The sequence below is a fragment of the Solea solea genome, chromosome 16 (assembly GCF_958295425.1).
Source record: "Solea solea chromosome 16, fSolSol10.1, whole genome shotgun sequence".
Taxonomy (NCBI): Eukaryota; Metazoa; Chordata; class Actinopteri; order Pleuronectiformes; family Soleidae; genus Solea; species Solea solea.
The window spans coordinates 19909636-19937381 of record NC_081149.1 but is presented as its reverse complement, the minus strand read 5'-3'; the positions used below and the strand labels follow the sequence as shown (position 1 = coordinate 19937381).

General features: G+C 39.5%; 2 protein-coding genes across 3 annotated transcripts; one reads left to right on the top strand and one right to left on the bottom strand.

Moving 5' to 3' along the window:
* Positions 1–6113: 6113 nt before the first annotated feature.
* Positions 6114–11286, bottom strand: desi1a (desumoylating isopeptidase 1a). Its single transcript, XM_058652937.1, has 6 exons — positions 11082–11286; positions 10807–10828; positions 10013–10082; positions 9568–9677; positions 9286–9408; positions 6114–8385 (listed from the first exon to the last, which is right to left on the bottom strand). The coding sequence occupies exons 1-6, from the start codon at positions 11170–11172 to the stop codon at positions 8295–8297; spliced, it is 507 nt and encodes a 168-aa protein (XP_058508920.1). The 5' UTR covers positions 11173–11286; the 3' UTR covers positions 6114–8294.
* A 557-nt stretch (positions 11287–11843) lies between these two features.
* flii (FLII actin remodeling protein) lies at positions 11844–25277 on the top strand. Of its 2 annotated transcripts, none has more exons than XM_058652936.1 (31): positions 11844–12117; positions 13705–13815; positions 14403–14474; positions 14634–14714; positions 14917–15164; positions 15362–15465; positions 15558–15733; positions 15915–16072; positions 16205–16289; positions 16686–16833; positions 16957–17087; positions 17357–17464; positions 17558–17662; positions 17800–17979; positions 18112–18194; positions 18298–18372; positions 18578–18661; positions 18806–18977; positions 19327–19434; positions 19549–19740; positions 19868–19966; positions 20474–20563; positions 20663–20802; positions 21475–21700; positions 21848–22002; positions 22132–22192; positions 22675–22803; positions 22907–23013; positions 23348–23453; positions 23572–23637; positions 23743–25277. In XM_058652936.1, the coding sequence occupies exons 1-31, from the start codon at positions 12055–12057 to the stop codon at positions 23875–23877; spliced, it is 3798 nt and encodes a 1265-aa protein (XP_058508919.1). In that variant the 5' UTR covers positions 11844–12054; the 3' UTR covers positions 23878–25277. The 2 variants fall into 2 exon arrangements, with proteins under 2 accessions (XP_058508919.1, XP_058508918.1); XM_058652935.1 differs by having other exon boundaries at positions 11849–12117; positions 17354–17464.
* The last annotated feature ends 2469 nt before the right edge of the window (positions 25278–27746 follow it).

The following is a 27746-nucleotide window of genomic DNA, read 5'->3' as shown; positions in this document are numbered from 1 at the left end:
TTGCTTATAAGTGTATGACAAAATGGGGAAAAAAATAATCAGGACAAAAACACAGTGTCATTCAGGGACAGGGGTTGTTTATATGCTTTTACTTTGCATGAGTGCTCCTCTAAAGTTATTGTGAAAATGAAAAAAACTTTGTAATGGCTGCAAAGTCTAAGCCTGTTACCTCTAGAAAGCAGATATGGATGATGGAAAATGATAGAGGTTAAGGAACAAGGTCGCGAGAGTTGGCGGTGGAGGCGAGGAGAGAAATTAGAGGAGGAATGGAAAGCGGAGGAGGAGCAGCCAAGCAAAAAACTCCCTGGGTAATTAAGGATTTTGAGAAGGAGCAAACAGGGACAGAGCCATGAAAAGAAAAGAAATAAGAAAGAAAGACAGAAAGAATGTAGAAACAAATGCATAAAGATATGTGGATAAGCAGGTTAAAAGTAAAGAGAGTAAGTATTTATAGGTTAAAGCTGGGGAAATGATGACATGTAAGGATGAAGAGAGAGAGACTGCAGTGGCAAGGTTGAAAATCAATATGGAAATTGATGGTAGATATGAATGAAGAAGAGAACGCAATAGAGGGAAGAAGCATATCCTCTTTTGGTACATGCTAAGAAAAGCTGCAGTGACATCGTGACAGTCATTCAAACTGACATTATAGCAGCGATGACCCCATGTCCGAGCAAGCATGACTGGACAAGAATAATCATCATTCTCACTGATGGATTTAGCCAGACTCCTGTGAGACTGGACTTCATTAAATGTGGAGACGAGTGTCATGGTAATGTGGAACACTCTCCTACAAACTTAGATAGATCACAGATATTTTGATTTAGCAAAATTGTTTGGCAAGTTTTGTTACCGGGAATCAAGTGTGAAGATTTGTACACGAGATCTCATCTTCCTGCAAAACGCGGGAAACATGACAAACTACCTGATACTCACTCACGGCGCGCTGCATACTTTAATTATTCACTGTTCAAAGTCGCATCAAGGGCACCTTCAAAAATGGGACATGGAGCGCTTAATTATGCACATCAGGGCTAAATGACACACAATTTAAACAACTCAAAAAAACTTCCTTTATAGGTCATGAAAAATGCAGCTTATAATCACTTTGGGGAGACTGTTCTAAAACACAGCAGGGCGCCTTAGCTGTAGCTGCTGTTTGTAATCTCACAATCCGTTAATGTGTCTTAACTTCAGAACCACTCTTTATATTTTCTCTGTCACTCAATTTGTTTACGATTGTTCTCTCAAGTTGAAAAAAATCTTTATAAACTCTTTCACCAATATTTAAGTCAAAGTCAAAAGCAGCATTGCTCTGTTCTCAGGCTGAACTTATTTGTCCAGTATTTTAGTTAATGACCATATATAACGGTATAAATGTGAGCATGAAGGATTTCACTGACTGACAAGATGCACTTGTTTTTGTTTTAAAGGCCCAGAGTATTTTGGGGAGTGCTTATGTTACCCATAAGTATGGTGCGTCAGGGGAAGCCAGGTATGGAAGCCTTAAGGGACACCTCTGATATGTACTTTAGGCCTAGGCTCTTGCTAAATGGAGATCTTTGCCATCTGTGTCATCCTGAATGGACAAAGCAGAAGCTTACAATGCAAACAAGGAGCAGCTCTGCTCACATTCCCCTGCTGCACAAACCAACAGGGAACAAGAAGCAATGCAAAAACAGCCCTATGGCCAATGAGGTAAAAAAAAAAAAAAAAAAGACTAGCTTGTCAATCTGCAGCCACTTTCAGACCGTAATGTTCCATAAAAGAAAAAGAAACAGGCCAAACACTGCAAGAATGTTATACTCATCACAAGCAAAGAAATTCTGTTTTATGTGTCTCCTTAAAATCAGTCTCCATTTGCTTTGAATTTCTTCAAATTGCACACACTAATTCATCATAGTGAATTTTACATTTTTTAAAGCTAAGAGTAAGGTGTAATATCTCATGAAGACAAAGTAAATAACTATATATGTGTGTGTGTTTATAATACATACAAACACTTTCTCAGACATGAGGCTTATTTTACTCCTGGTATGTACAGGCCACCATAGTTCCCTGATCTGCTATGGCCTGGGTCATGCTTACATGTGTAATATTGCATTTCAGTAGCAGTGATTCCATGCCTCATTTGTATGTCCTTGTATTCTTTACCTTATTGTGCCAGCAAATCAACTCCCATAACTTCATGCAAGTGTCCATGGTTACCGTCGTCTTCATTGTCTCTGTTGACCAGAAGAAGAGCAGGTCACTAATTGGACTGGAAAATTAAGAACAGGGAGCATGTGCAGTCGGCGGATACGGTCAGTGGCACAGTGGCATAATGTTTTTACCATATGGACAAATTATGCCTCCTTTGACCTGATGATTAGAATTTAGAACTATGAGATAAAATCACTGATGTAAATAAATATTTTTTTAAATAATAAATGTGGTTTTAATTCACATTCTGCATAACACGTATGAGTGATGTTTCTCACTCTTTAAACTCTCTGTTTGTCAGTATTTATCAATATGACTTTACATCTTTCTTTTCAGTACATTACCTTTTCTCATTGACCTTCACTTTTCCCCCGTGAGCCTCAGTTTTGCTAAGCATTCACTTTCACTCTAAACAAGTGGGTGCTGCTGTTGAGTCACAGCATCATTTCTGGTTAATGCCTTTGTTATTAGTGCCTGCAGCTGCAAGGCATTCTAGTGAGAACCCTAGGGTTCTCACTAGAATGCCTTGCGCTGCAAGGCATCTCTTGTAATCGTGCGCGTTTATTCTGCTTTTTATTCTCGCGCCCTCCCGTTATTTCGGCACGCTACTCCTCCTGCATCTTTGAGAAACCCCCAACACAAGTTATATCAAAATGTGCGCCTTGACCGGGAATGGTGTGCTATGACTTTTCTAAGATTTTCATATAACCATTGGGATAATATTTACAAAAAACTGAACAAAAATTAACATTGAAGTGGATGGGAGACCGAAAAAAACCAAGCCCGCTTTGGAGCATCACAGTGTCGTCATACTTTAACGTAGAAACGTGGTTGGAAGTTTAAACGGGTCACAAGACTTGGGACTTTTCTGACCTAAGTCGACATTTTGATACATGTTACGGTTTTTGAACTATCGCAGTTTAAGTTTTGTACTTTTTTTCAAAGCTTTCTGATTTTATAATGGGTGTGTGTGTGGTCGTTAGGTGTGAGCTAGAGTGACACACTCTAGCAAGATCCAGCAAAATAATCAGAAAAACTTCTAAACAAACTCTTCTCCTGCCCACAATTTCCAACCTACAGAGACAATTTTTACATCAAAATGTTGCCATGGTTGTCGTCTAACCCTGTGTGTGTTTGTCATGTTCATATGACTTGTAGTTTTTCTTAAAATCACCTCAAAGCACAGAGAACTCTGGTCACAGTCTCAATTCACTCCCATGTTAAAATGTCTGCTTTGGAGTTGTGGAAAATCAAGATGAGGGTGATTTTAAAACTGTGATTTCTCTGTCAATTCACGCCCGTTTGTCACAAATTTTGAGATGGGAGCTGCTGAAAGCCTCCTGGCGCTCACAAACCAAAAATTTTATCTCTATCATCAACCGTTCTTGAGATATGACAACTTTAAAACATGCTGTTTTCTCTGTGAGAATGGGAAACAGAGGGGATTGTGAATCTCTCTCTCTCCCTCTCTCCTGTCACTCCAGCAGTTTGCCCCGCCCCCTCCTCTGCCGGCCCTGATTACACACACCTGCTGACAATTAAGCCATGTGGACTATAAAAACTCCCTGTTCCCCTGTTTCAGTGCCAGTGTGTTTTCGTCCATGCCTGATCACCATAGCGCCTCGTCACAGCCCCAGAATCCTCAAGTTTTTGATCCTCTTGGTGAGCGATGCTTTATTTTGTAAGTTTTCTTATCATAGCCTGTTAGCTGATACCTTAGTTAAGATTTATAGCTTTTGTTTTCCTCCTTGGGAGAGATTTTTTGTTTGTTAATTTTCACAGCCTTTTAGGAACTCCAATCACTAGGCTTGTGACTTACCTTTTATTAGTTAGATCCAATCATTTAGATTGCGTTTTGTTTTTTATCTCATTCTTAGTTGGTTAAGGATCGCCAATCATTAGGATTGTGCTTTTGAGTTAGCTTTTGTTTTGAAGTGTTTAGAGCCGTGTTTTCCTCCGTTTGGAGAGTTTTCTGTTTAAGTTTTACATGATAACCTTAGTCCGAGTATGTTTCCTCTTCGGAGTGATTTTTTTGTTCCGCGTTTATAGTTCCACAACGTTTCTCTTGTAGAGCGTTGCGCTCGCAATTTGTTATAGGTTTTCATAGCCACGCTTTTGTTTTTCCTCAGTAAAGAGGACCTGCCTTGAGAATTGTTTACGAGTGCCAATAAAGACAATTAAAAGGCCTCTGCGTCTGAGTCCTCTCTGATCCGTCTTGTTATCTCCTCTAAAACTTGGTGTTTTTAAAGGGTGAGTCCACCAAAATACCACTCTGTCTAAATGCTTTTAAAGGTTCAATCCACATTTTTAGATTTTATAACGCAGGTGTTTGGAAGGGGGAGGGGGCATCAGGGAGTGGGAGGGGTTTATGAGTTATTCTCTTTCAAAGGGTGATTCCACCAAAATACCACTCAATCCTTTACCAGCACAAGTCCTGCACGCGAAGACACATGCCGCAAGAACTGCAGGCACACTCGAAATTTCGGCACGGAATTGCGGAAATCTAGTTGTTTCTTGGTAGCAATTTATTAATAGAGGGAGGGGTGAAGTAATAATGATTCACTGTTTGATTAAAAGTTGTGTGTATGGTTCACCCTGGGTTTTGAAACAACACCCCCCAGAACTAAATCCTTTGGTCTTTCAAATGCATCTGTAGAGACAGGACAACACTGACTCTTTGTGGATACTCAGAGTAATGCAGTAAGGAAAGATGAATATTAGAGTGGTGTGTTTATTTCAAACTGACCAGAAGTAAATGAAGACCACAGTAGGTGAGGGTGAGTAGAGTTTTAGTTGGTGTCCTTTTCTCCTCTTCCACATCTCCCAGAAGACATTATGACCAACACCATATTCTTACATTTGCAGATTCTGTTATTGTGTCTCTCAGTGGTGCAATTCTTCCATTTTTAAATATTGATGTTGATAAAAACAAGAGTTGTGGATTGATTTTAGGAAAAAAAAAGATTTTCTTTAAAATTTTACTTTATTTTTCCCGTGGTGATGGTCAACCAGTCTGTTGAAGTCGTACAAATACCTTGGTACCGAAATCGACTACAAGCTATGCTTTTATGAAAATGTATTGCTCTTGTTTTATAGAATCTGTTAATACTTTTTCACTTTCCTTTAAGCAAATAGGCAAGGCATCATGAAAGTGTGCAGCAAAATTTGCCTTTTACAGAACAGGTTTAAATTGTCATTTATTCCTGCAATAATCAGCCTTCTTAATGGATCAATGTGTATTCTATTGTTGTATTTAGTTATTTGTTTCTTGTGATGTGGTACTTAGGTACCTTGAACTAAGTGATACAGTATTTTGGCGCTGAAACAAGTGGATAATGAGTAACTCATTGTGTGTGAATTATATAAAAAAAAAAAAACAGTAGATGTGCTGTTTGAATGCAAATGTGTCGATGAATGTGTGGATGGCAAAATTGAAGTGTAAAGTGCTTCGTAAAAAAACATTATCATACAAAAAAAGTCTCTGTATAGGGAAATGAATTTCATCCTGAAAAAGTCTCAAGTTTACAACTCACATTATTGTAGTCCATACATACATACATGTCTAATGCCTCTTACTTGTTCTTTTTCTTCCTTTTTACTCCTTATTCCCCTTAGAATATATACAAAAAAACTACATGTACACACAGGGAATACACTTACATATATACATGCATAATATAAAAATATTACACTTCTTCTGTTAATATTAACAGTTTTTGATGTCATTGTTGAACTGTTGTTGCTCCCCTATATGTCGAGCTCTTGCCTGGCAGCCATTTTGACATGCTTTAACAGGAAAAGCACCAGTGTTACTGATCAAGTACCATTGTTACACAAGTTGGGATCTTTTAAAATCACCCATTTACTTGTTGAAACTAAAAATGTAAAAAAAAACACCAGAGAGTCCCACATTTGCAGTCACTGGCTTTATGCATTGGTCAAATTACAAAAACAATCACACAGACAATACAAACAATATGCATGAACATATCTACCGTCTTTCCTCAAAGAGGGAATAATATCCATAAATATAATGCATTTTTAATTTCACATCACAGGCGCCATCAATAACTCACATTACAGCAACAAAGGGCGACTTGTGCGGTAATACATTTCAGTGGTCTGGTTAGTTTGTTTAGCAGGAGGCAAAATGAACCTCGTCGAGGGGAATTCAGGCTAATACACTTACACATGTCGGATTAAACTTTCAGCAGTGACTGCTGGGAGTGTAAGTCAGGTTTATTTATTGCTGGAGATGAAGAAAGTTACTGCTGGTTCAATCGCACTTTGAGACATATTGTTTTTCTGTGCTAATTTCATCTTTCACATTTTATTTGAGCAGCAAAAGGCTCGGGGAGGTCCAGTGTGTTTCATGTGTGTAACATAATCAGATAAAAGCTTAAGCATGTGATCTCCTATGTCATTTATCCTCCATGTATGCTGCGATATGTTCTTTCTCAATGGCAGAGTGAAATGGATTATGCTCCGACTTTAGAGGCTGTACTGTTAACCGCTTATGTTTAAATAGATGCAATTTTAACATGAGGATTTATTTTAGGTTCAACTTTCACTTAATAGGTGTATTTAGAGACCTTTATACATTAAAATAATGGGATATTTAATGCAGGTGGCACAGGAGTGTATATGGTCTGTGATATACTACATCCACGCACACCCCGCAGCAGCGTGACTATGGCCAAGCAAAGGGAAATGAAGGCACAGAGGTGTATCGTTTATCAAACACACTCTGGTGAACGTTAAAGGACTTCAGCACATTGTTAATAAGTCGTCAGTGCACGGCAGCAGCCTGCATTGAGTCACCTCAACATTAAGAAATAGCTGTGGATGAGCAATTGTGTAGAATTGCCCACATGGCAACAAGAACATGTGTTTTTAATAGTTAAATAAATATATATAAAGAAAAGACAAGCACATCTAAAATCCACATGTGGAGATGGTAGCACAGGTTAAATAATAAATAAACTGCAGTTCACTTTTCGGAAATCAGATTTAAAACCAAATGATTCTTGGTTATCTGTATAAAAAAAACCCTCACACTTAAATTCCAGTGTTTACTTTTCATACACACAGACAAAACTGAATTTATAGTGAACTGATCCCAGTACTGCCTTCCAAGATGAATATTCCACAAAGTTAATATAATCTCTTACATAATATCTTATCACCTAAACTCAGCTAAACAGGCGTCAATCATTTCACATCAAAAAACCATGTGACAAATGGAATGACAGCGTGAGGTTCAGTTAGCAGGTGAATTGAGCACAGAGACAGACGTTCAGGTACAAAATGACTGCTGACGCTGAATGAAAATCAAAGCAACCAAATACCATTAAATAAAAACAACAAAAGTGCAAAATTAAAACGTGATCAACTTCAAAAGATTCAGACATTCGTTTCCCTATTTTACATCAACCTGCATCCATTCAATTTAATATATTAAACATTACCTATGCAAAAGTGTGCACCTATAGATTATTTCCATTGTAGTCAGCAGCCAATGACCCACATGTAAAACCTGATATGACAATAAAACCCTTACAGAATAGCTAAATCTATATCTGTATCTGTATTCATGGTAATAACGACGTGTGTAAAGAGCTTTTTAAAATGTTATATATTAAATTAGCTTAACGCACTAATGTGCGAGGAGGTATTATTTTGTATTTTAATTGCAGCTTGCAGATATACAATATTGTTTCATGCAGTAAAAGTAAATTTAATGAAGTTGCAGTGCCTCAGAAGTGTTCAGTAAAATACCTGTTGAAGTTCTCTGCCTCTTCATTTTGAAAAAAAAAAAACTCTTCACAGACATTATGTCAGTCTCATCAAACTTACAGTGTAGGAGCGTAAATGTTAACATGAGGCTTTGCTGGTCTGGTGTAATTATCAGTACAATGTATTAAATGTCAACTCACAAAGGCACCTGCAAACTAAATGGAGTGGTCAGTATTCAGCATCTGACCACTAATTTTAAGGAGAAAAGAAAAACTTGTTTCTTGGACTTCTAAGTGACTGACCACAATGGAAGTGACCTCACGGTAACACTGTGTGACTCTGCTGCACTCTCAGCTTTATGAGTTTCTGCCTCCATTGATGACGTTACCTCCTGGAGGTGCGATGTGGATGGAGTCCAGGATGGGCCGCAGTATCTGACCAAACGGCCTGGAGATGAAAGCAACAGAGCTGATTTTTAAAAAAACATACAAAATACTTCTTTCTGTAACCACAATTACGTTATTTTCTATGGAGCGAGAGAGGTGTGGTTACAACGCATCGAGATGATGTATCTTAAATTTCTGGGATGCAGTAAGTGCTATCAAGCTGACTTTTGAAACCAGAGAGACTGGCCAACCTGGTCTTTCTTCACTCAAATCATCCAGAAGAAGCTCCTGAATCAGTTGGTGAAGGAGATTCTTGTTGCTGTTGCTTAAAAATGAAGTGCTGATTATGCAACGTCTTTGTTTTGATTATTTGTCTTAGTTTATTTTGTTGCTTTTATTCAGTGATGCTGGTCATCTCAGCAGCTCCCAGGTATGTGTTGCTCAGTAATGACCAGGAGTGCGACCCTGAAGTGTTTAAAAACACAACTGGCCTCTTCCGCTTCATGCGTGCATTTTTAGGCACAAGCCCCTTAGTCTGCCACTGTAATTGCCTTCTTTACAAGGAAAACGAATGCTGTGTTTTCTCTCTTAATTAGGTTAAGTCAGAGTGAGTCTCCTGTAGAACTGAGCATGTGACAGTTGTGACACACAAAATGAGATCAAAGTGCGGTCTAAAAACTAGCCCAAGTAAGAGTCACATTACACAGTTTTTTTCCGGCAGGAAACTTCCTATGCCACAGGAAATGCCTTGGACAGAAATGATCTATCATTTATACGATTTTGTTGATTGTTGATCGTTTGAAGTGTTTTCAGTGAGCCTCTGTTTCACTTTGATTTCATCAGGAAATAGATATGATTTCATGGTGTTTGTTGGTCAATGGGGACAAAGTCTAAAACAGACTGAAACCACTGTGTGTGTGTGTCAACCATGGGCAGCTGCAGGACTGAGAGTTAGACTCACGTGGAGAGGACTTCAGATGGAAGGTCCGTGATGTAAGAGGGGATGGACCTGCCCGTCAGAAACTGAGCCACCTCGTTGGTGAACGTGTTGCAGTTGTGCTCAAACAGACGATACCTGTCGCCTCTGAACCAAGAAGAAATTGAAGGGTTCATTAATGACGTAATAGCGTTCCTGCATCATGACAAGTCAGTAACAAGCATGTTGTCCTCCTTGTGATTAGACTTCATGTACAGGCTCCTTCTGTGTGAGATAAAGAGGGATGTTGAAGGACAATCACTTCACCTGTATGTGCTTTCTCCCAGGGACGCGAGATAATCCATGAAGATTTCCTCAGACACTTCAGTCTCACCCAGCTCCACGACTGTGTCCGGAGGTCCCAGCATCGTTCCACCCTGAAAAATATACACCATACACAAGGAAAATTGTGTCGTGAAGAAATATTTATCTTTTTCCAGCTAAATATCAGCACATCCTATTATCGCACATTCAAATCACATACTGCTGAAACACATTATTTGGGTGACAGGATTTAAACCAGTTTCTTCTTGTATATTAATTGGTCTTTCCGTCATATTCCTTGGTTTGCAGGTTCACTTACCAAGTCATTTCCGTTGGGTTTTTGTAACTTGTGAAAGTGGCTGTGTGCTAAAATAGTTTGTCACCTTCCATATGTGTGCAGTAGTTTAAGATTGATGAGATTAGACAAACAGAAATGAGTCCTACTTACCGGGGAACAACTAGAGATACCCTCCCCTCCAAAGAAGAACTCATCGCCGTATGACACAATAGCTGTGTGCCTGGAAGAGTGGTGCAAAATTAACAAGGAACGAGCCAATATGATACTGGTCACATTCACTGAATCACAAAAAGAAAAACACAAAATGAACTAAACCCCCTAAATGTCACATAAATAGGCTTTAGAGAGATGTGTGCAACAACATTTACTCATGTTGAGAGTTATTTGTTTCTTCTTCTTAAATGAAGAGAACCTTTGCTTTTCACTGATGTATTATGTTTTTGAAATAGCTGGTTATGGCTTGGTGTGAGATGTGCCATAACAACTTAGTTGGTTATAGGATGCTAAATGAGTGTATCTGACTTATATTCATGTTGGCAGACACAACACATTGTGATATCTGTATCAAAGTTAAAAGAGGTACAGTAAAGGTCAGAACAACGTCATAACAATCTATTTTAAAAGAATTCTCAGTGTGACTGAACTAAAAAGCAAGTCACAAACCATTTAGCAAACATGATTAAATGATGACAGACATAATGTGCGGTGTATCCTTTCCATTACAAAACCCTTGTTTTGTTACACTTCATAAAAGTTATTTGAGCAATGTTGACATAGAAAAACTACTAACACTAAAAATGACTAACACACTAACAGCAGTTGTTTAGCAGTATTTAATCTTAAATGGGTCACTGTCCTGCACAAGATTGAGCCACACATTACACAAGAAACAATGTTTTCATGAGTCAAGACGCAATAATGTCATAATAGAAAATAAATCATACCATATACCATCCAGTTGTTTTCCTGTAACAAATAAGGAGACCGTTACTAAGAAGGTGAACCTTGAAGCCACAATGAACATCTATCTATCTGCCACGCTTTACAGTTTATTTCGAAATTTGAGTCAATCAAAACAAATTCAAACAAGCTCTTATTAATAACTTGTGAGTGGTTCAGGGCAAACCATAGAGGGCATTTCAACTCGGCATTTATTATCAGCATCACTATTTTCACCGAGGCCGGGCTGTATCGGATTTTTTTTTTTATCTGTACTTACCTAACATGATAGGACTGAGACTGCGAGCCATTCCTCTCGACAAATCATAAATATACAGTTGTACATTGTAACGCGTAGCATTCTTATCCATTGTGTAAATCCCCGAAATGTATTTGTCAGTGTTGTATTCGTGTATTTGTTAGCTGCCTCCTTTAACTTTAACGGCACCCTTAACTGCACAGCTGACTGGGCGGGGCTCAGCGCAAATGATGTCATTACGTCTTTAAACAAATCACTTCCTTTTCTATTACTTTCAAAATAAAAGCTTTGTTTGTAAAATCTTAACTACAGTACAACGTCTCTCTTGAGAAATTGCTTTATTTTTGAAGGAAAGTTGTATGTATTCCGGGTTTGTCCTAACTATCTATGATGACTTGACTCACGAGGGTGGACCATAGAGCTGACAGCGATCTTTATTATTGCACCAGCACCAAAGAGGTTGCTAAGAACAAAGGAGTCATGAGGCTTTATCTCCAATTAGATTGGTTAAGTTCATATTCCAAGCCACGGTCACTGCTCTTTAGTGGAGTAGATACTATTGCTTTAGTGCTTGGTAATACCACGGGAGTGCGCTAAACATTATGCTAGCTGGTGTTGTGCTCTTTGATTTGTTTCTTTATTTGTTCCTTTATTTGTTCACATAATGTCATTAAAGTTTTCTTTGTTGTTGTGTTTTTTTTTTACAATGAACTATACTCTTATACTCTACTGTAAAGTGTGAGAAAAATAAAGTAAATATAAAATGTAAAAAAATATAGACATAGCAAATAATATATTATCATTATAATACACCAATGTTGGTGATCCGTACTCCGGAGCAGTAGGTGGCGGTACAGCATCTGAACAACTTCCAAACCATCCGCCGCAGACACCCTCCTCCGCCTCCCTCCGTCCCTCTGACTCGTACGCAGCCCTCCTGCTTCGGACCAAAATAGACAGTTTCGGGCTGAGCAGCAGCTGATATCAACCAGAAATGGCTGCCACCGGAGTTCTTCCCTTCATCAGGGGGGTGGACCTGAGTGGAAACGACTTCAAAGTGAGTCTTTTAAACATCATTTTATACTGGGTGTAGCGTAGTTGTTTCGATTAGCTGTGTTGCTGAGGCTAAATATAGAGAAACCAACGACTAAAGAAGGCTGGGCTCGCTAAAACATTAGCCTAGCTACACTACCCAGCACTGGGCGTTAGCCAGTTGTCAAATGTTTGGCATGACCTAGTTGAGTCCGACTGGTTTCCTGTCCTGGTGACTAACACGTTTATTCTTATAGTTAAATTGCACTTTATCATCATGTTAGTTGACTATAGTTAGAGATAACGCAGCTCTTATTGACGACGTCACGTCCCGTTGCTATTTAGCTTGAGTTTTGGCTAACTTTGAGTCAAAAGCACAAACGCTGTGTTGGAACATGTCAGCATTATCAGCGTTTACCTTACATTATACTGTGGCCAAACGGAGCGTAAACTGATATTATACAGATTACTGAGTTGCTGTGGCGACACACTATCGCCGGCACATTTGTGACCCATTTTTGAGCTCATATGGGCAGATAAGGGAAGCAGCCCGTGAGACAACAGGAACGGCTCGAATAATCTCTGACACGAATGTACAACAATATACGTACCGTTTCAAGGTAGTAGGTGTATAATAATATAATTGGCAACACATTATGTGTGTGTTAATCACTGGCTGACAATGAAAGTCTATTTTCAGCCAGTCTGGGATGACATCATTTCCTCTGCCAAAATGTACCCTGCATTCACATTCAGCTCACTTGTACTGTACATGACTGAAGTTGTCTAGATATGAATTGTTACACTCACCCATACAGTAATAGCAGTGAAACCTTCATGGTTGAAATAATCTTTTATTTTTGTTTGTGTATGTCATCTGAAAGATTAACTATACCCAGTTATATCATTTACTCAGCATTTTACTGTATTTGCTGGTCTTGTTATTGAATTCCCCCCTGAAAGTTGCTATTTATCAGGTCTCCAGTAATATAATAACATTTAAACCTGTCTCAGGTAAAATACATTTTATAAACATGAGTGTAACTGGCACGATCACGTCCCTACATCACACTGAACTACTCGTAAAATCATAGCTTTGATAACAGAAGAGGGAAAGATTACACTTATCGTTCCATCAGTACTCACTGTTTCCATCTACAAAGCAGTACAGAATGGGGTGAACAAATTTTTAAATCTAATTTGCAATTTGACAATATAATTAGCAAATTGCTAAACACATGACATCCTCACAACATTAACTTCTGAATCCTAATCAGAGTTGCTCCAACTCATTTAAAAACTACACAGTGAGTATTCAACTGAATCTTAAGGTTAAAAAGTAATGTAGCCTTTTTCATGTATTTAATATTTATACTTTATTGTAAATGCTGAATATACATAAAATATAGATTGTAGACCATAAGTACTGTTCAATAATGGATTACTGAAGCTAAGACAATTTGTGTATTATTTATTATCATAAAACGTTATAGTTTATCAGATAGAGGAAATAAGTAACATATGGTCCAAAAAAAACATAAAGTCTTAATCTCTCTTTTTCATTAGCATTGCTGTTGTTAAAGTCATGTCTTCCTATGGTCTGACCTTACAGGGTGGATACTTCCCAGAGCATGTCAAGTGTATGAGCAGTCTGCGATGGCTGAAACTGAACAGGACAGGACTTTGTTACCTGCCAGAGGAGCTGGCCTCTCTGCAGAAGCTGGTGAGATTGTTATTAGTATCTTTATACATTGAGGCATTACTTCAAAATATTTGAATATGCCACCTTTGTCGATTGTCTTATTCTCTGTTGACTGTAATGTACAGTTACTATGAACCTGTCAAGAGTTCCAATATTGTAGTGATAATGTATTAATTATCCAACGAATCAATACTGTTGTTGTTACCCTTTAAAATATCATCAAAGATTGCCTAATATATTCTCTATTTATCAGTGATAAAGACTGATAAAAACTGAGACTGATGCATCTCAGCAAAAACACACACTGCCCTGCTTTAATCCCCGGCAAATGATCTGTCCTGACACGCTTGATTTTACCTGGTGTACGTAAACAGGATTGGTGTGTTGTTATGTTATCACAGTCATTGTGACTGGGGTGTGTTTAACTAAACTTCTACTTTGGTGTTATGCTTTTTGTAATTCTGCTTTTAGGCTGATGAGTTCTAGTGCAAGCGTCACATTGCACAGCAGACCACCTTTTATGATATCATTTTTGGACATTTTAGATTATTATGTCATATGTGCGCTGGCTTATGTATCTAATACAAAAAACTGTTTTCCTTCTTCAGGAGCATCTTTCAGTGAGTCACAACAGCCTGACCACCTTACATGGAGAACTGTCCAATTTACCAAACCTACGGGTAATTTACAGTTATATAAAAAAACAAACACTATTTTTTTGTATGCTTGTTTTCTCTGCAATTCTTGTTTTTTTGGGGGGGGAGCACACCATAATTGTATCTTATGTAAATGTATTCCTGTTATAACTCTGTACTAAAAGTGTTTCATTTTGTGTGCAGGCGGTGGTAGCCAGAGCCAACAACCTGAAAAACTCAGGAGTCCCAGATGACATCTTTCAACTTGATGATCTTTCTGTGCTGGTATGATGATGACACTCCATCTTTTCTTTTACCACCCACCCACACTCTATATTTTCCCTTTACACAAACACATATAACTTTACTGTTAATTGGTTCTATAACATTCCTGTCCTCAAATAAGTCTGGCTTGCAGACTTGCTTGTCATGTTTTGTTTATTTTCTCCCACACCACAACTTTAACATTCTTTTTTTTCTCCTTTAGGACCTGAGTTACAATCAGCTGACAGAGATTCCCAGGGACCTGGAGAACAGCAGAAACATGCTAGTGCTGAATCTGAGCCACAACAGTATTGATTCTATTCCCAACCAGCTGTTCATCAACTTAACAGACCTGCTGTACCTGGACCTGAGCGACAACAAGCTGGACAGTCTCCCACCTCAGATGAGACGCCTAGTGCATCTTCAGACTCTCACACTGAACAACAACCCACTGATGCATGCTCAGTTGCGGTAAATCACTTACTTTTGCCATTATTCTTTGCCATTAGTCCTCCCATTACTTATTTTCCAAAACACCCCCAAACGTTCAGGGTCCCATGTTAAGTTTACTTTTTCATTTGTTTTTGTTTTTTTGTTTAACATTAGCATGTATCTGGGTGCTAATTTGATCTTTGTATTTGTGTTCATGTGTCTATGTTTTTGAGCAGACAGTTACCAGCCATGGTGGCATTACAGACTCTCCACTTGAGGAACACTCAGAGGACGCAGAGCAACATGCCCACCAGCCTGGAGGGACTGACACAATTAGCAGGTAATACACATACACACAAACTCACATCACTGATGTTTACATGCACCTACATTCTTCTTCACTGCATCACTGTGTATATATCCCCTTTTCAGATGTTGACCTGTCATGTAACGACCTGTCTCGAGTGCCAGAGTGCCTCTATTCACTGGGCAGTCTGAAGAGACTTAACCTGAGCAGCAATCAGATCTCTGAGCTCTCCCTCTGCATTGACCAGTGGACTCAGCTGGAGACACTTAATCTGAGCCGTAATCAGCTCACCTCATTGCCCGTAAGGAAGACGATCATTAAACCTCTGTTTTCATATAGATTTACCTAAAATTAAGTTATCATAATATTAAAATTTCAACCTCAATTTCTATGATTTTTCATTATGAAACATGAATAACACAAAACTTGAAACCTCTTAAGATGTCTAATATTTAAACTGCAATTTTTTTGCCTCCATCCAGTCTGCCATTTGTAAGCTCTCCAAGCTGAAGAAGCTGTATGTGAACTCCAACAAACTGGACTTTGATGGCGTTCCACCTGGCGTGGGTAAACTCTCTAGCCTCACTGAGTTTATGGCTGCAAACAACAACCTGGAGCTTATCCCTGAGGGTCTCTGCAGGTGTGATTTTGTTTCATTTGCCAGACTGATCGATCCTTAATTGGCTGAAAATTCAAGCTCATTTTATTTTGTAGAAAATAAGCCACATTTTCTGCAACACTCAAAAATATGATTTTTTTTTATTATCTGTAGGTGTGGCAAGTTGAAGAAGCTGGTGCTGAATAAAAATCGCCTGGTGACTCTGCCTGAAGCTATCCACTTCTTGACTGACTTAGAGGTAAAATGCTAACTTACTAGTCAACATTTCAAATATAAGTGGACATAGTCATCCTTGTATAATGGCTGATTGGTGGCTAAATGTTGTTTTGATTCCTCTCTTAACAAAATGTTAAGCCAGCAGGAAAAAAAGTGTTCTCCCTCATGATTAGAAATAAACTGATAAAAATGTTCTAATTGTGTATCCTGACATAGAAAGTTAATATAGGCATAATAAAGAAAAGTAATAAGATAGAGTGGTATAGAGCTAATGCAATATGAAGTAAGACAATAGGAGAGGATGTCATATGGAGTAGTTTACCATCAATTTCAGAAAGAAAAGACATTTTGTTTAATGAATTAAATAAACTAGGGTCTTTTAGCCAACAGATGCTCTCATTTATTTACCTCTCTATAGATTCTGGATGTGCGTGAGAACCCCAACCTGGTGATGCCTCCTAAACCTGTGGAAAGAGGATCAGAGTGGTACAACATTGACTTCTCCCTACAGAACCAGCTCCGACTGGCCGGAGCCTCGCCTGCTACAGTGGCTGCTGCTGGAGGAGGTCTGTGTGTGTGCGTGTGTGTCTATGTCTATGTGTACAGCTAGTATATGACATTTAGACTATATCATTGCAGTTGTGTGTGTTAGTGGCTAGTGTCTGTAATGTGTTGGTATGTGTGTCCAGGGGCCAGCCCCCGAGATCACCTGGCGAGGAAGATGAGGCTGAGGAGGAGAAAGGACTGCTCTCAGGACGATCAGGCAAAGCAGGTGTTGAAGGGCATGAGTGACGTTGCACAGGAGAAGAAGAACATGGAGGTAAATTGAACAGTTTTTCTTTTCTTTTTTTAAAGAAAGAAAAGCATGAACAAGGATGGATAAGTATACTCTGTCCTCTTTTTGTGGATCTGCCAAAACATTTAAATATGTTTTAGTTATAACTTTGGCTGTTATTGTCCTCAATAAATGTTCAGTTTCTTTATTGTTTGTATTTGAAATTTGTCCATTAGCTTCCTAGGCAGTTTACCACTGAGTGAATGAAAATTATTAAACAAAACTGGATTGATTTTATTTCATTTACGAAGCAGGAGAACGGAGACTTGAAATATGGCGATTTAAAGATTCGACGTTGGGACAAGAGTCTAGAGAAGCCTCATCTGGACTATTCTGAGTTCTTTATGGAGGACGTGGGACAGGTAGTGTGTTCATTTGTGTCTGTTAGTCTGTCGGGTTATCAGGTTTGATTACAATCAGTAATAATGTCTCTTTTTTTTATCCTTTACCTACAGGTTCCAGGTGTAACAGTGTGGCAGATAGAGAACTTCATTCCTCTTCAATTGGATGACACCTTCCATGGAAAATTCTATGAGGCAGACTGTTATATTATCCTCAAGGTAACCTGCCAATATTTATAATTAATATTTGTTGCCAGAAAACAGAGAATGTCATTATGTTTGCATCAGGCAAATGTGAAAATAAATGACAGGCCCCCTGCTCTGTGAATCCCTCTAATTGTTTCTAATAAATGCAGACTTTCTTGGATGATAACGGAGCACTGAACTGGGAGATCTACTACTGGATTGGTCAGGAATCTACTCTGGACAAGAAAGCCAGTTCTGCTATCCATGCCGTCAACCTCCGAAATTTCCTTGGAGCAGAGTGCAGGTCGATCAGGGAAGAGATGGGAGATGAGAGTGATGAGTTCAGCGCGGTATGTATAGACATAATTTACATATAAGCAAATGTACACTTAATAAATAATATACTCCTTACACTACTTACTATCAAACTTTGCATAAGTAAAATAGCTAAATCCTTTACATGGTTTCTATCTTGTGTACAGGTGTTTAACAATGAGATCTCCTACATTGAGGGAGGAACAGCCAGTGGATTCTACACTGTGGAGGACACAAACTATTCTCTCAGGTAGATTGGAAGCAGTGTTTTTGTTGTCATTTAAGTGTGTCTTGCTGTCTGAATATCAATGTGAACTGTGAGTGTCTGTTTAACACCGTTGTGTTTTTATTAGGTTGTACAGAATTTATGGCAAGAAAAACATCAGACTGGAATCTGTGCCTGCGAAGAACTCCTCCCTCGATCCACGGTGACTCTCACACTTTCTATTTCATATGACACACACTGGCATGTTTTGCTTCACCCTTTAACACACACATTTCCAATGTTATATCAGTTTGACAAACTGCTCATTTACTGTAGACATGCCATTGATTAGTTGCTCCTTTTTCCCTCTCCGTGTCTCATTCAATGTGGATATTTGTGACCATATTCTTCCTCTCTTCTTTTGGTAGCTACGTCTTCCTGTTGGACACCGGACTAGAAATCTCTATCTGGAGAGGAGCCAATGCTACACTCAGCAGTACCACAAAGGCAAGGTAAGGCAAATTTAAAAAGGCTAACAATCTCTCTGGCACTTGGTTTCCACATTTTCAGCGAGTTTCCATATTAGTGACACAAACAAACTCCCTGCAAACTCAGAGATCTAAAGCTGTGTCTTGTGTTTTGTTGTCATCCTCCAGGTTATTTGCAGAAAAGATAAATAAGAATGAGCGCAAGGGTAAGGCAGAGATTGTAACACTCAGGCAGAACCAGGAACCTCCAACATTCTGGGAGACGCTGGGAGGACAACCAGAGGAGATCAAGAAACACGTACCGGATGACTTCTCTCCCGTCAGACCTAAACTATATAAGGTAAGTCTGTAAATAACTTTGTTAGGTGTTTTTGTGGATTGCAATAGAAGTGTGCCTGCAGTTGTGAAGTTGTGCAGCTGCAATGCAAATTGGTCAGGATTGTAAGTGTGTTGGAGGTTTATTGATAAGCTCTCTCCTTGTATGTACATAACTTTACTTTTGTAAAAGGTTCATGGTGATGTAGAGTATGTTGTTTAAAAAAAAAAAGGTTGGATGTTAGACATTAAACTAACTCTTGGAGCTTTTAGTCTTAATTTTCAACAGGAATCTTTTTAAAGGCATAGTTAAAGTGAACAAATATAACAGTTGACTCATGTTTTTTTAATCCCTGTTAATCCCTGTCCTGTAGGTGGGCTTGGGTCTGGGCTATCTGGAGTTGCCACAGGTTAACTACAAGCTGTCGGTGGAGCACAAAGACCACAAGATTAAACTGGACACTCTGCCAGAACTAAGACTGGTATGTACAGCTGCTGTATCATCACTTAAAGGCAGTAAAAACCCTTTCTGTTCTTGCTTCACTCCTTATTTGACACCTTCTTCTTCCTTCCTTTCACCCCTTCCTACACCTCAGGTGCAGTCTCTTCTGGACACAAAGTGCGTGTACATCCTGGACTGCTGGTCTGATGTGTTTATCTGGATCGGGAGGAAGTCGCCCCGTCTCGTCCGAGCAGCTGCTTTGAAACTGGGCCAGGAGATTTGCTCCATGCTGCATCGGCCCAAACATGCCTGTGTCACCCGCAACCTGGAGGGAACCGAGTGTCAGGTAACAAATAAATAAAGCAGCAACTGCTTAAAATACATGAAATTATATAATTGACACAGTATTGTATTGGATTTGTATATATTTACTCTTAATCTGACAAAATGTGTCTCTTCATCATCTTCACCAGGTGTTTAAGTCCAAGTTCAAGAACTGGGATGATGTGTTGAAGGTGGATTACACCAGAGCAGCAGAGACTGTACAGCAGAAAGACAACCTGCAGGGCAAGGTCAGTGATGCAGGGGTCAGCCTGTTCAAAAATATAATTGTGAATAGTTAAAATTAGTTGTCAAGTTACCTGACAACTAAGGCAGGGTTCACGATGGATCTCGTTTTTTTTATTTGTTTTTTATTTAGGCACATATGTTAACTGATTAGAGCATCCACACTGCAGTGTCAAAAAAGACGGTGACAATGAACTTTCTTCACAGTTTCCACATCTATTCCTCTCTCATATGTCACAAACATAACATTTCTTGTTCCTGTTTCAAAGTAAAAGCACTCTATTGTTTCATCTCCCTGATTCTAAAACAAAGTTTTATTGTGAAATTTGTGCACACAACTGACAGATGTGTGGCTTCATACTCAAGAGTCCAGGTATTTAGTTGGTACAGCAAAAAGAAAAGTATTTTGTACGTCAAACATGGCAGCAGGTGTCAAGCAATGCACACACATCCACTGAGAACCTGAACCTAAGGAACAGAAACGGGTTATTTGTCTCTGTTTTGTCTCACAGGTGAAGAAAGACGCAGAGAAGAAAGACCAGATGAAAGCTGACCTCACAGCTCTCTTCCTCCCCAGGCAGCCAGCGATGCCTCTCACTGAGGTAAGAGCAATTGTACCACTTGATCTCTTCCTCCTGGGATAATTCCAGGAAAGGAAATGACACAAAGCAAGTTTGTCACTGTGTTTGTTTTCTGCTCAGGCTGAGCAGCTGACAGAGGAGTGGAACGAGGACCTGGACGGCATGGAAGGATTTGTGTTGGAGGGAAAGAAGTTTGCTCGTCTACCAGAGGAAGAGTTTGGGCATTTCTTCACACAGGACTGTTACGTCTTCCTCTGCAGGTTGTTGTGTGTCTCTGTGTGAGAGTGGCAGACCACTTTTTGAGGGTTTCTGATACATTTTACTCTGTCTCATTCTCTAAAAGGATTTTAAATCAAGCCAGTCAGAGCCACAACTGATTTATTTGTACGAACCCTTGTGTTAATGGTTGTATTAGAAAATATGAGTTTTCCATCCAGTTACAATAAGTCCTTTGTAGCTGTAATGTTTTGTCATTAAATAACAACTGCTACTCCTTCCTGCCCCCATTCGTACAAACTACAGTTAGGTTAACTTTAGTTTGTACGAATGGGGGCAGGACATAACAAGGAGAAGCTGTGTGGTGGTCAGGGGGAAAATACTGTATATCACTAAATCATCCGTTATCAAGTTTTCCTTCCTGAACTAGGGACTTAATTTGTACGGCAACACATGCAGCAAACACTACACCAGTACGGCTTTCTCAAGTGTTTTGACACTTAATTGGAATTCAAATTCAAATACAGTTACAGAGGAGATACACTACCTTGTCACATTGATCTCGACCTTGTCTTAGTCTTTAAAAGTCTTTACTTGGTCTTGGTTATTGTGGTCTTGACTGCAGAAGAGCAAGACTATGTTGGTGATTAAGGCTTGTATGTCATGTGAAAGGGTATTAATGCAAACATTGACAAACACTGAAATGTCTTTCTCAGATACTGGGTGCCTGTGGAGTACGAGGATGATGAGAAAGAGAAAAAGGCAGGTGAAGGTGGTAGAGGTGAAGGAGGACGAGAGGAGGAGGAGGACAAACAGCCAGAGGAGGACTTCCAGTGTGTGGTGTACTTCTGGCAGGGCAGACAGGCGTCCAACATGGGCTGGCTCACCTTCACCTTCTCCCTGCAGAAGAAGTTTGAGAGTCTTTTCCCTGGAAAATTGAAGGTATGGGGAACGTTGTGTGTGCTGCTGCTGCACCATTCAGTGTTTTTTCCTAATTTTAACAAGCAATAGTCATTTACACTTTCATCATGGGTGTACATATGATGTTTTGTAGTATTATTGACAACTACAGCCTGTGTATCTCTTCAGGTGGTGAGAATGACACAGCAGCAGGAGAACCTCAAGTTCCTGTCCCATTTTAAGAGGAAGTTCATCATCCACAAAGGGAAGAGGAAACAGAAGACGGACTCGGCTCAGCCTTCACTCTACCACATACGCACCAATGGCAGCGCACTTTGCACCAGGTTAATATGTCGCCTGGACTCTGATTCATCCATACTAGCAACACAAGGACCTGTGTCCTTCAGGGACAAGTCACAGTTTTCTGAAGTTACCTGAAGCTTTGTTTTTACGTTTGAATCTCTCTGTTGTAGGACCATCCAGATTGGAACAGATTCAAGCAATCTCAACTCGGAGTTCTGCTTCATACTCAAGGTTGGGTTTTTCTTTCTGTCTTTAAAGGCTGAGTATGCAGGAAATGTCGATTTTATGCAGCAGCTAGCATTATCAAGAGTGGTGGCTAGTATGATTCAAAACTTAAACTCAGCACTACAGAACCCACATTTTCCCCATTTGTTTTATATTTAACAAAATGTTTTTTTTTACAAAACCACCTAAAGTTTCTTAACAAAAATAAGTGCTGTTTCTCAGTTATTACTGCAGCTTCTGATACCTGCCAAACTGTAACCCGTTTGATCTGCCCCCTCATTGTTTTTGGCAAGAGGATATAAACACACTGGCCAAACATTGCTACCCAGAAACAATCATTAAATACCAGCAGAGGGCAGCGTCTCTGCAGATAATGCAGATAATGCATACTTGGCCTTTAGATCTTACAGTCCACTCACTTGTTAAATGTCTGTATCCGCTGTGTCCCCAGACTCTGTTCTCTCAGTAACATGATGCGTTTCCTGCAGGTACCATTTGAGAGCACAGACAATCAGGGCATAGTTTACACCTGGGTGGGCAGAGCTGCTGATCCAGACGAAGCAAAACTGGCCGAGGACATCATGAACAGCATGTTTGACGACACGTACAGCAAACAGGTTTGTTTATGTACACGAGTGGAATTTTCTCTGTTAATTGTTCCTGATCATAGTGAATAATACATGAACTTCCATACTCATTTTACACCACTGTGTCTCCTAGGTAATTAACGAGGGAGAGGAGCCGGAGAACTTCTTCTGGGTCGGTATTGGTTCTCAGAAAGAGTATGACGAAGATGCAGTTTACATGAAATATGCTCGTCTCTTCAGGTGAGTCCCAATGTTTAATAATTATACATGGATGTGTACGGGGCTGTTGACTCATGTAGACGCGAGTACAAACGTGAGCGACGTGGTCTCAATGAACATGAAAATAGAAGTTATCTCTTTCTTCCCACACGTATCGATCAGCAAAGAGCAGCGCTGGTAGTCTAATTTCTGTGTTTTATTTGTTAATTACTCAGTGACTTCTTTGTGCACGTTTTAAGAGTTTTTAGATGATGCACGTCAACGGCCTTGATACAGCCTGTTTTTTCCTGTTTCATCTTCCTTCCACGTTGTCCTCTGTTAATCCTCCATATTCATCCCTCCTTCGCTGCCTCAGGTGTTCAAATGAGAAGGGCTACTTCTCCGTGTCAGAGAAATGCTCGGACTTCTGTCAGGACGACTTGGCTGATGATGACATCATGTTGCTGGACAATGGCAACGAGGTAACGTTAACCGAGTCGTGCATTTGTTTCTTCTGTAGCTCACTAGCAGCAGTGGAATCCGTTCCATTCATCCTTTTGATTTCCTGCTGTACCATTAATGTTCCGTGCTCTTCTTCAGGTCTACATGTGGGTTGGCACTCAGACCAGCCAGGTGGAGATCAAACTCAGTCTCAAAGCGTGTCAGGTGAGTAACAACCTGCATTTTGTGTTAACATGTTTGTTTGTTTGTTTGTTTGTTTGTTCTACGTCTACATCTTCTCTCAATCTCTCTCTCTTTGTCCGCGTCCAGGTTTACATCCAGCACATGCGCTCCAAAGACACAGAACACCCGAGGAAGCTGCGACTGGTGCGGAAGGGAAACGAGCCCCACTGCTTCACGCGCTGCTTTCACGCCTGGGGAGCTTTCAAAACTCCACCCGCATAGACAAACACATGCACACATGCTATAAAACAGCTCACACCTTCAAACTCATTCATTGCCATGAACTTTTCTACCAGGTAGATGCTATGATAATAATGATGTCTCTATGCTTATATACGTCCAGTTTTACCTGCTGCTGTTCTTCAGATGTTTGAGCTCCACATCCCAAACACACAAAGTTCTTCTGATTGAGACGCTCTTTTCTCGGCTTCTTGTCTTTGAGGAAAATATCTTTTCTTTTCTTTTTTTTTTTTACAAGCTTTTTAGCAGGGAGTCTGATGTTGAAAAATAATTAAGAGAAATATGTTTTTAGATGAAATATCTAAGATGTTAAAAGACTTTAATAAAAATTAAAAAAAACCAAAGGGAGGTGAATCCATGAACATATCGCACTCTTTTGCTGCTTTCACACAGCTTGTGCTGCATGGTTGAGTGTTTTCAGTTCCCTCTGAGCTCAGTGCCATTTTGTGCATCTTAGTTTTAAGCAGTGACAGACAAACGACAGTGTCGATGGATTGAATGGAAAACTATATTTGTTTTCAGGGGAATGTTGGTTTATATACATATATTTTTTTGTTTCCTATTATGTGGACTATACATGGTATGTGTGTTTACCCCATGCGCCTTTGACTGAAAAGGGATATGTTCCTTTACCATAGTCTGATTGAACTGGTCTCTTATCTTCTGTAACCTGACCACTGATCTGAAACAGGTGTTCTTATGTAAAATGTTTCAGATGAAAGTTAAAACTAAAAGAAAAACTGCTACATTTATCTAACCCAAAGAAACCTTGCGGTCAGTGCTCAGGTCATGGATTGTGACACAGCCTTGTTCCAAAAATGTGCAATCTGTGAAGGCTGGGAGATCTTAAGACGAACTAATACTGTGGACTGCAATTATCTCGTCACAAATGTGTAGTTTCCTGCTTTTCTTGGGTGGAGAGAATAAAAACTGCCAAAATGTTCAGTGGAAAATGTAAATGCGTGATTCTACAGGTAAAATATTTAACATGTCACTCAGATATCGATCAAATGCTCTTGCTTTGTCTTTCAAATGTTTCTTTTTTGGATTTGTTTGCCTATTTTAAAAGGAGATGTCGCATCATATCTGACTTATCTTGACAAATAGTGACTTCCAGCTCAGCTGCTCACGGTTAGTGGTCTCGAGTATTAAATTAGGGAATACAAAACTGCTGCAGTGCATCATGTGTAAGTGTGATATGTATTTATCTTTGGCTGCATCTTTGATCACTTTTTGTTTATTCTATATTTTTGGGGGGTGAATTGTTTGCCTGTTAGTACACCGAGTACTACACAAGTTTATATGTAGGAGTACATGCTCCCGATGCCACCTGCAGATGCTTTATTTATGTATTTTATATAAAAATAAATTCTCACATCACATACCAAGTCATCATCTTGTCATCACTGCTGTCAAAAAAAAAACCTGCAAAGATGAATAAATTCATGTTGGCTGAGTTCCATTTAGCTTCTGCTGTCACACTGTCCCGAGTGAGATGAACTGAACAGAACCATAATTAATGTGATCAGTAACACCTGTGCTTTTTCCTTCAAACATTTAACTACAGGTTCACTGCACTGATTTTGATTTTAGCTCATTTGGACTGATATGTCTGTCGATGCTGTGTAGTTTTCTAAAACCATCAAAACCCATGATACTACAAATAACACATAATTTCTCACTTCTCAAACTCTCAGCAAGAATTTGAACAGGACAGAACATTTTCAGAATATTTGACTTCATTATTATTTTGGAGTTTATTTTATTTATTTATTTTGCGGTTGGGTTTGGTTTACAGTTATTCGCTTATTTCCGGGATAGACTCCGCTATGAAGGATACACAAATCCTTCAAAGTGGGAAGATTTCAGCCACATGAGAAGGAGTCCACAATTTGTGTGGCAATTGGGACAGCCCACTGCACGGCGCTGTGACGCATTTTGACAACATCCAGACGACAAATCCACACATAACAGGATATATACCCTGGAATGAGACACGGCTATAGTTAGTGCCTGCAGCTGCAAGGCATTCTAGTGAGAACCCTAGGGTTCTCACTAGAATGCCTTGCGCTGCAAGGCATCTCTTGTAATCGTGCGCGTTTATTCTGCTTTTTATTCTCGCGCCCTCCCGTTATTTCGGCACGCTACTCCTCCTGCATCTTTGAGAAACCCCCAACACAAGTTATATCAAAATGTGCGCCTTGACCGGGAATGGTGTGCTATGACTTTTCTAAGATTTTCATATAACCATTGGGATAATATTTACAAAAAACTGAACAAAAATTAACATTGAAGTGGATGGGAGACCGAAAAAAACCAAGCCCGCTTTGGAGCATCACAGTGTCGTCATACTTTAACGTAGAAACGTGGTTGGAAGTTTAAACGGGTCACAAGACTTGGGACTTTTCTGACCTAAGTCGACATTTTGATACATGTTACGGTTTTTGAACTATCGCAGTTTAAGTTTTGTACTTTTTTTCAAAGCTTTCTGATTTTATAATGGGTGTGTGTGTGGTCGTTAGGTGTGAGCTAGAGTGACACACTCTAGCAAGATCCAGCAAAATAATCAGAAAAACTTCTAAACAAACTCTTCTCCTGCCCACAATTTCCAACCTACAGAGACAATTTTTACATCAAAATGTTGCCATGGTTGTCGTCTAACCCTGTGTGTGTTTGTCATGTGCATATGACTTGTAGTTTTTCTTAAAATCACCTCAAAGCACAGAGAACTCTGGTCACAGTCTCAATTCACTCCCATGTTAAAATGTCTGCTTTGGAGTTGTGGAAAATCAAGATGAGGGTGATTTTAAAACTGTGATTTCTCTGTCAATTCACGCCCGTTTGTCACAAATTTTGAGATGGGAGCTGCTGAAAGCCTCCTGGTGCTCACAAACCAAAAATTTTATCTCTATCATCAACCGTTCTTGAGATATGACAACTTTAAAACATGCTGTTTTCTCTGTGAGAATGGGAAACAGAGGGGATTGTGAATCTCTCTCTCTCCCTCTCTCCTGTCACTCCAGCAGTTTGCCCCGCCCCCTCCTCTGCCGGCCCTGATTACACACACCTGCTGACAATTAAGCCATGTGGACTATAAAAACTCCCTGTTCCCCTGTTTCAGTGCCAGTGTGTTTTCGTCCATGCCTGATCACCATAGCGCCTCGTCACAGCCACAGAATCCTCAAGTTTTTGATCCTCTTGGTGAGCGATGCTTTATTTTGTAAGTTTTCTTATCATAGCCTGTTAGCTGATACCTTAGTTAAGATTTATAGCTTTTGTTTTCCTCCTTGGGAGAGATTTTTTGTTTGTTAATTTTCACAGCCTTTTAGGAACTCCAATCACTAGGCTTGTGACTTACCTTTTATTAGTTAGATCCAATCATTTAGATTGCGTTTTGTTTTTTATCTCATTCTTAGTTGGTTAAGGATCGCCAATCATTAGGATTGTGCTTTTGAGTTAGCTTTTGTTTTGAAGTGTTTAGAACCGTGTTTTCCTCCGTCTGGAGAGTTTTCTGTTTAAGTTTTACATGATAACCTTAGTCCGAGTACGTTTCCTCTTCGGAGTGATTTTTTTGTTCCGCGTTTATAGTTCCACAACGTTTCTCTTGTAGAGCGTTGCGCTCGCAATTTGTTATAGGTTTTCATAGCCACGCTTTTGTTTTTCCTCAGTAAAGAGGACCTGCCTTGAGAATTGTTTATGAGTGCCAATAAAGACAATTAAAAGGCCTCTGCGTCTGAGTCCTCTCTGATCCGTCTTGTTATCTCCTCTAAAACTTGGTGTTTTTAAAGGGTGAGTCCACCAAAATACCACTCTGTCTAAATGCTTTTAAAGGTTCAATCCACATTTTTAGA

What these genes read in the sequence shown, in the direction of transcription:
- flii (XM_058652935.1), top strand. Translation starts at nt 12,055, where the DNA reads ATGGCTGCCACCGGAGTTCTTCCCTTCATCAGGGGGGTGGACCTGAGT. An exon ending in TTATGGAGGACGTGGGACAG is followed by an intron (nt 17,465 to 17,557) that starts GTAGTGTGTTCA and finishes CTTTACCTACAG; the next exon opens with GTTCCAGGTGTAACAGTGTG. An exon ending in AACTCCTCCCTCGATCCACG is followed by an intron (nt 18,373 to 18,577) that starts GTGACTCTCACA and finishes TTCTTTTGGTAG; the next exon opens with CTACGTCTTCCTGTTGGACA.
- desi1a (XM_058652937.1), bottom strand. Translation starts at nt 11,172, where the DNA reads ATGGATAAGAATGCTACGCGTTACAATGTACAACTGTATATTTATGAT. An exon ending in AAACAACTGGATGGTATATG is followed by an intron (nt 10,083 to 10,806) that starts GTATGATTTATT and finishes CCACTCTTCCAG; the next exon opens with GCACACAGCTATTGTGTCAT. An exon ending in CTGGGAGAAAGCACATACAG is followed by an intron (nt 9,409 to 9,567) that starts GTGAAGTGATTG and finishes TTCTTGGTTCAG; the next exon opens with AGGCGACAGGTATCGTCTGT.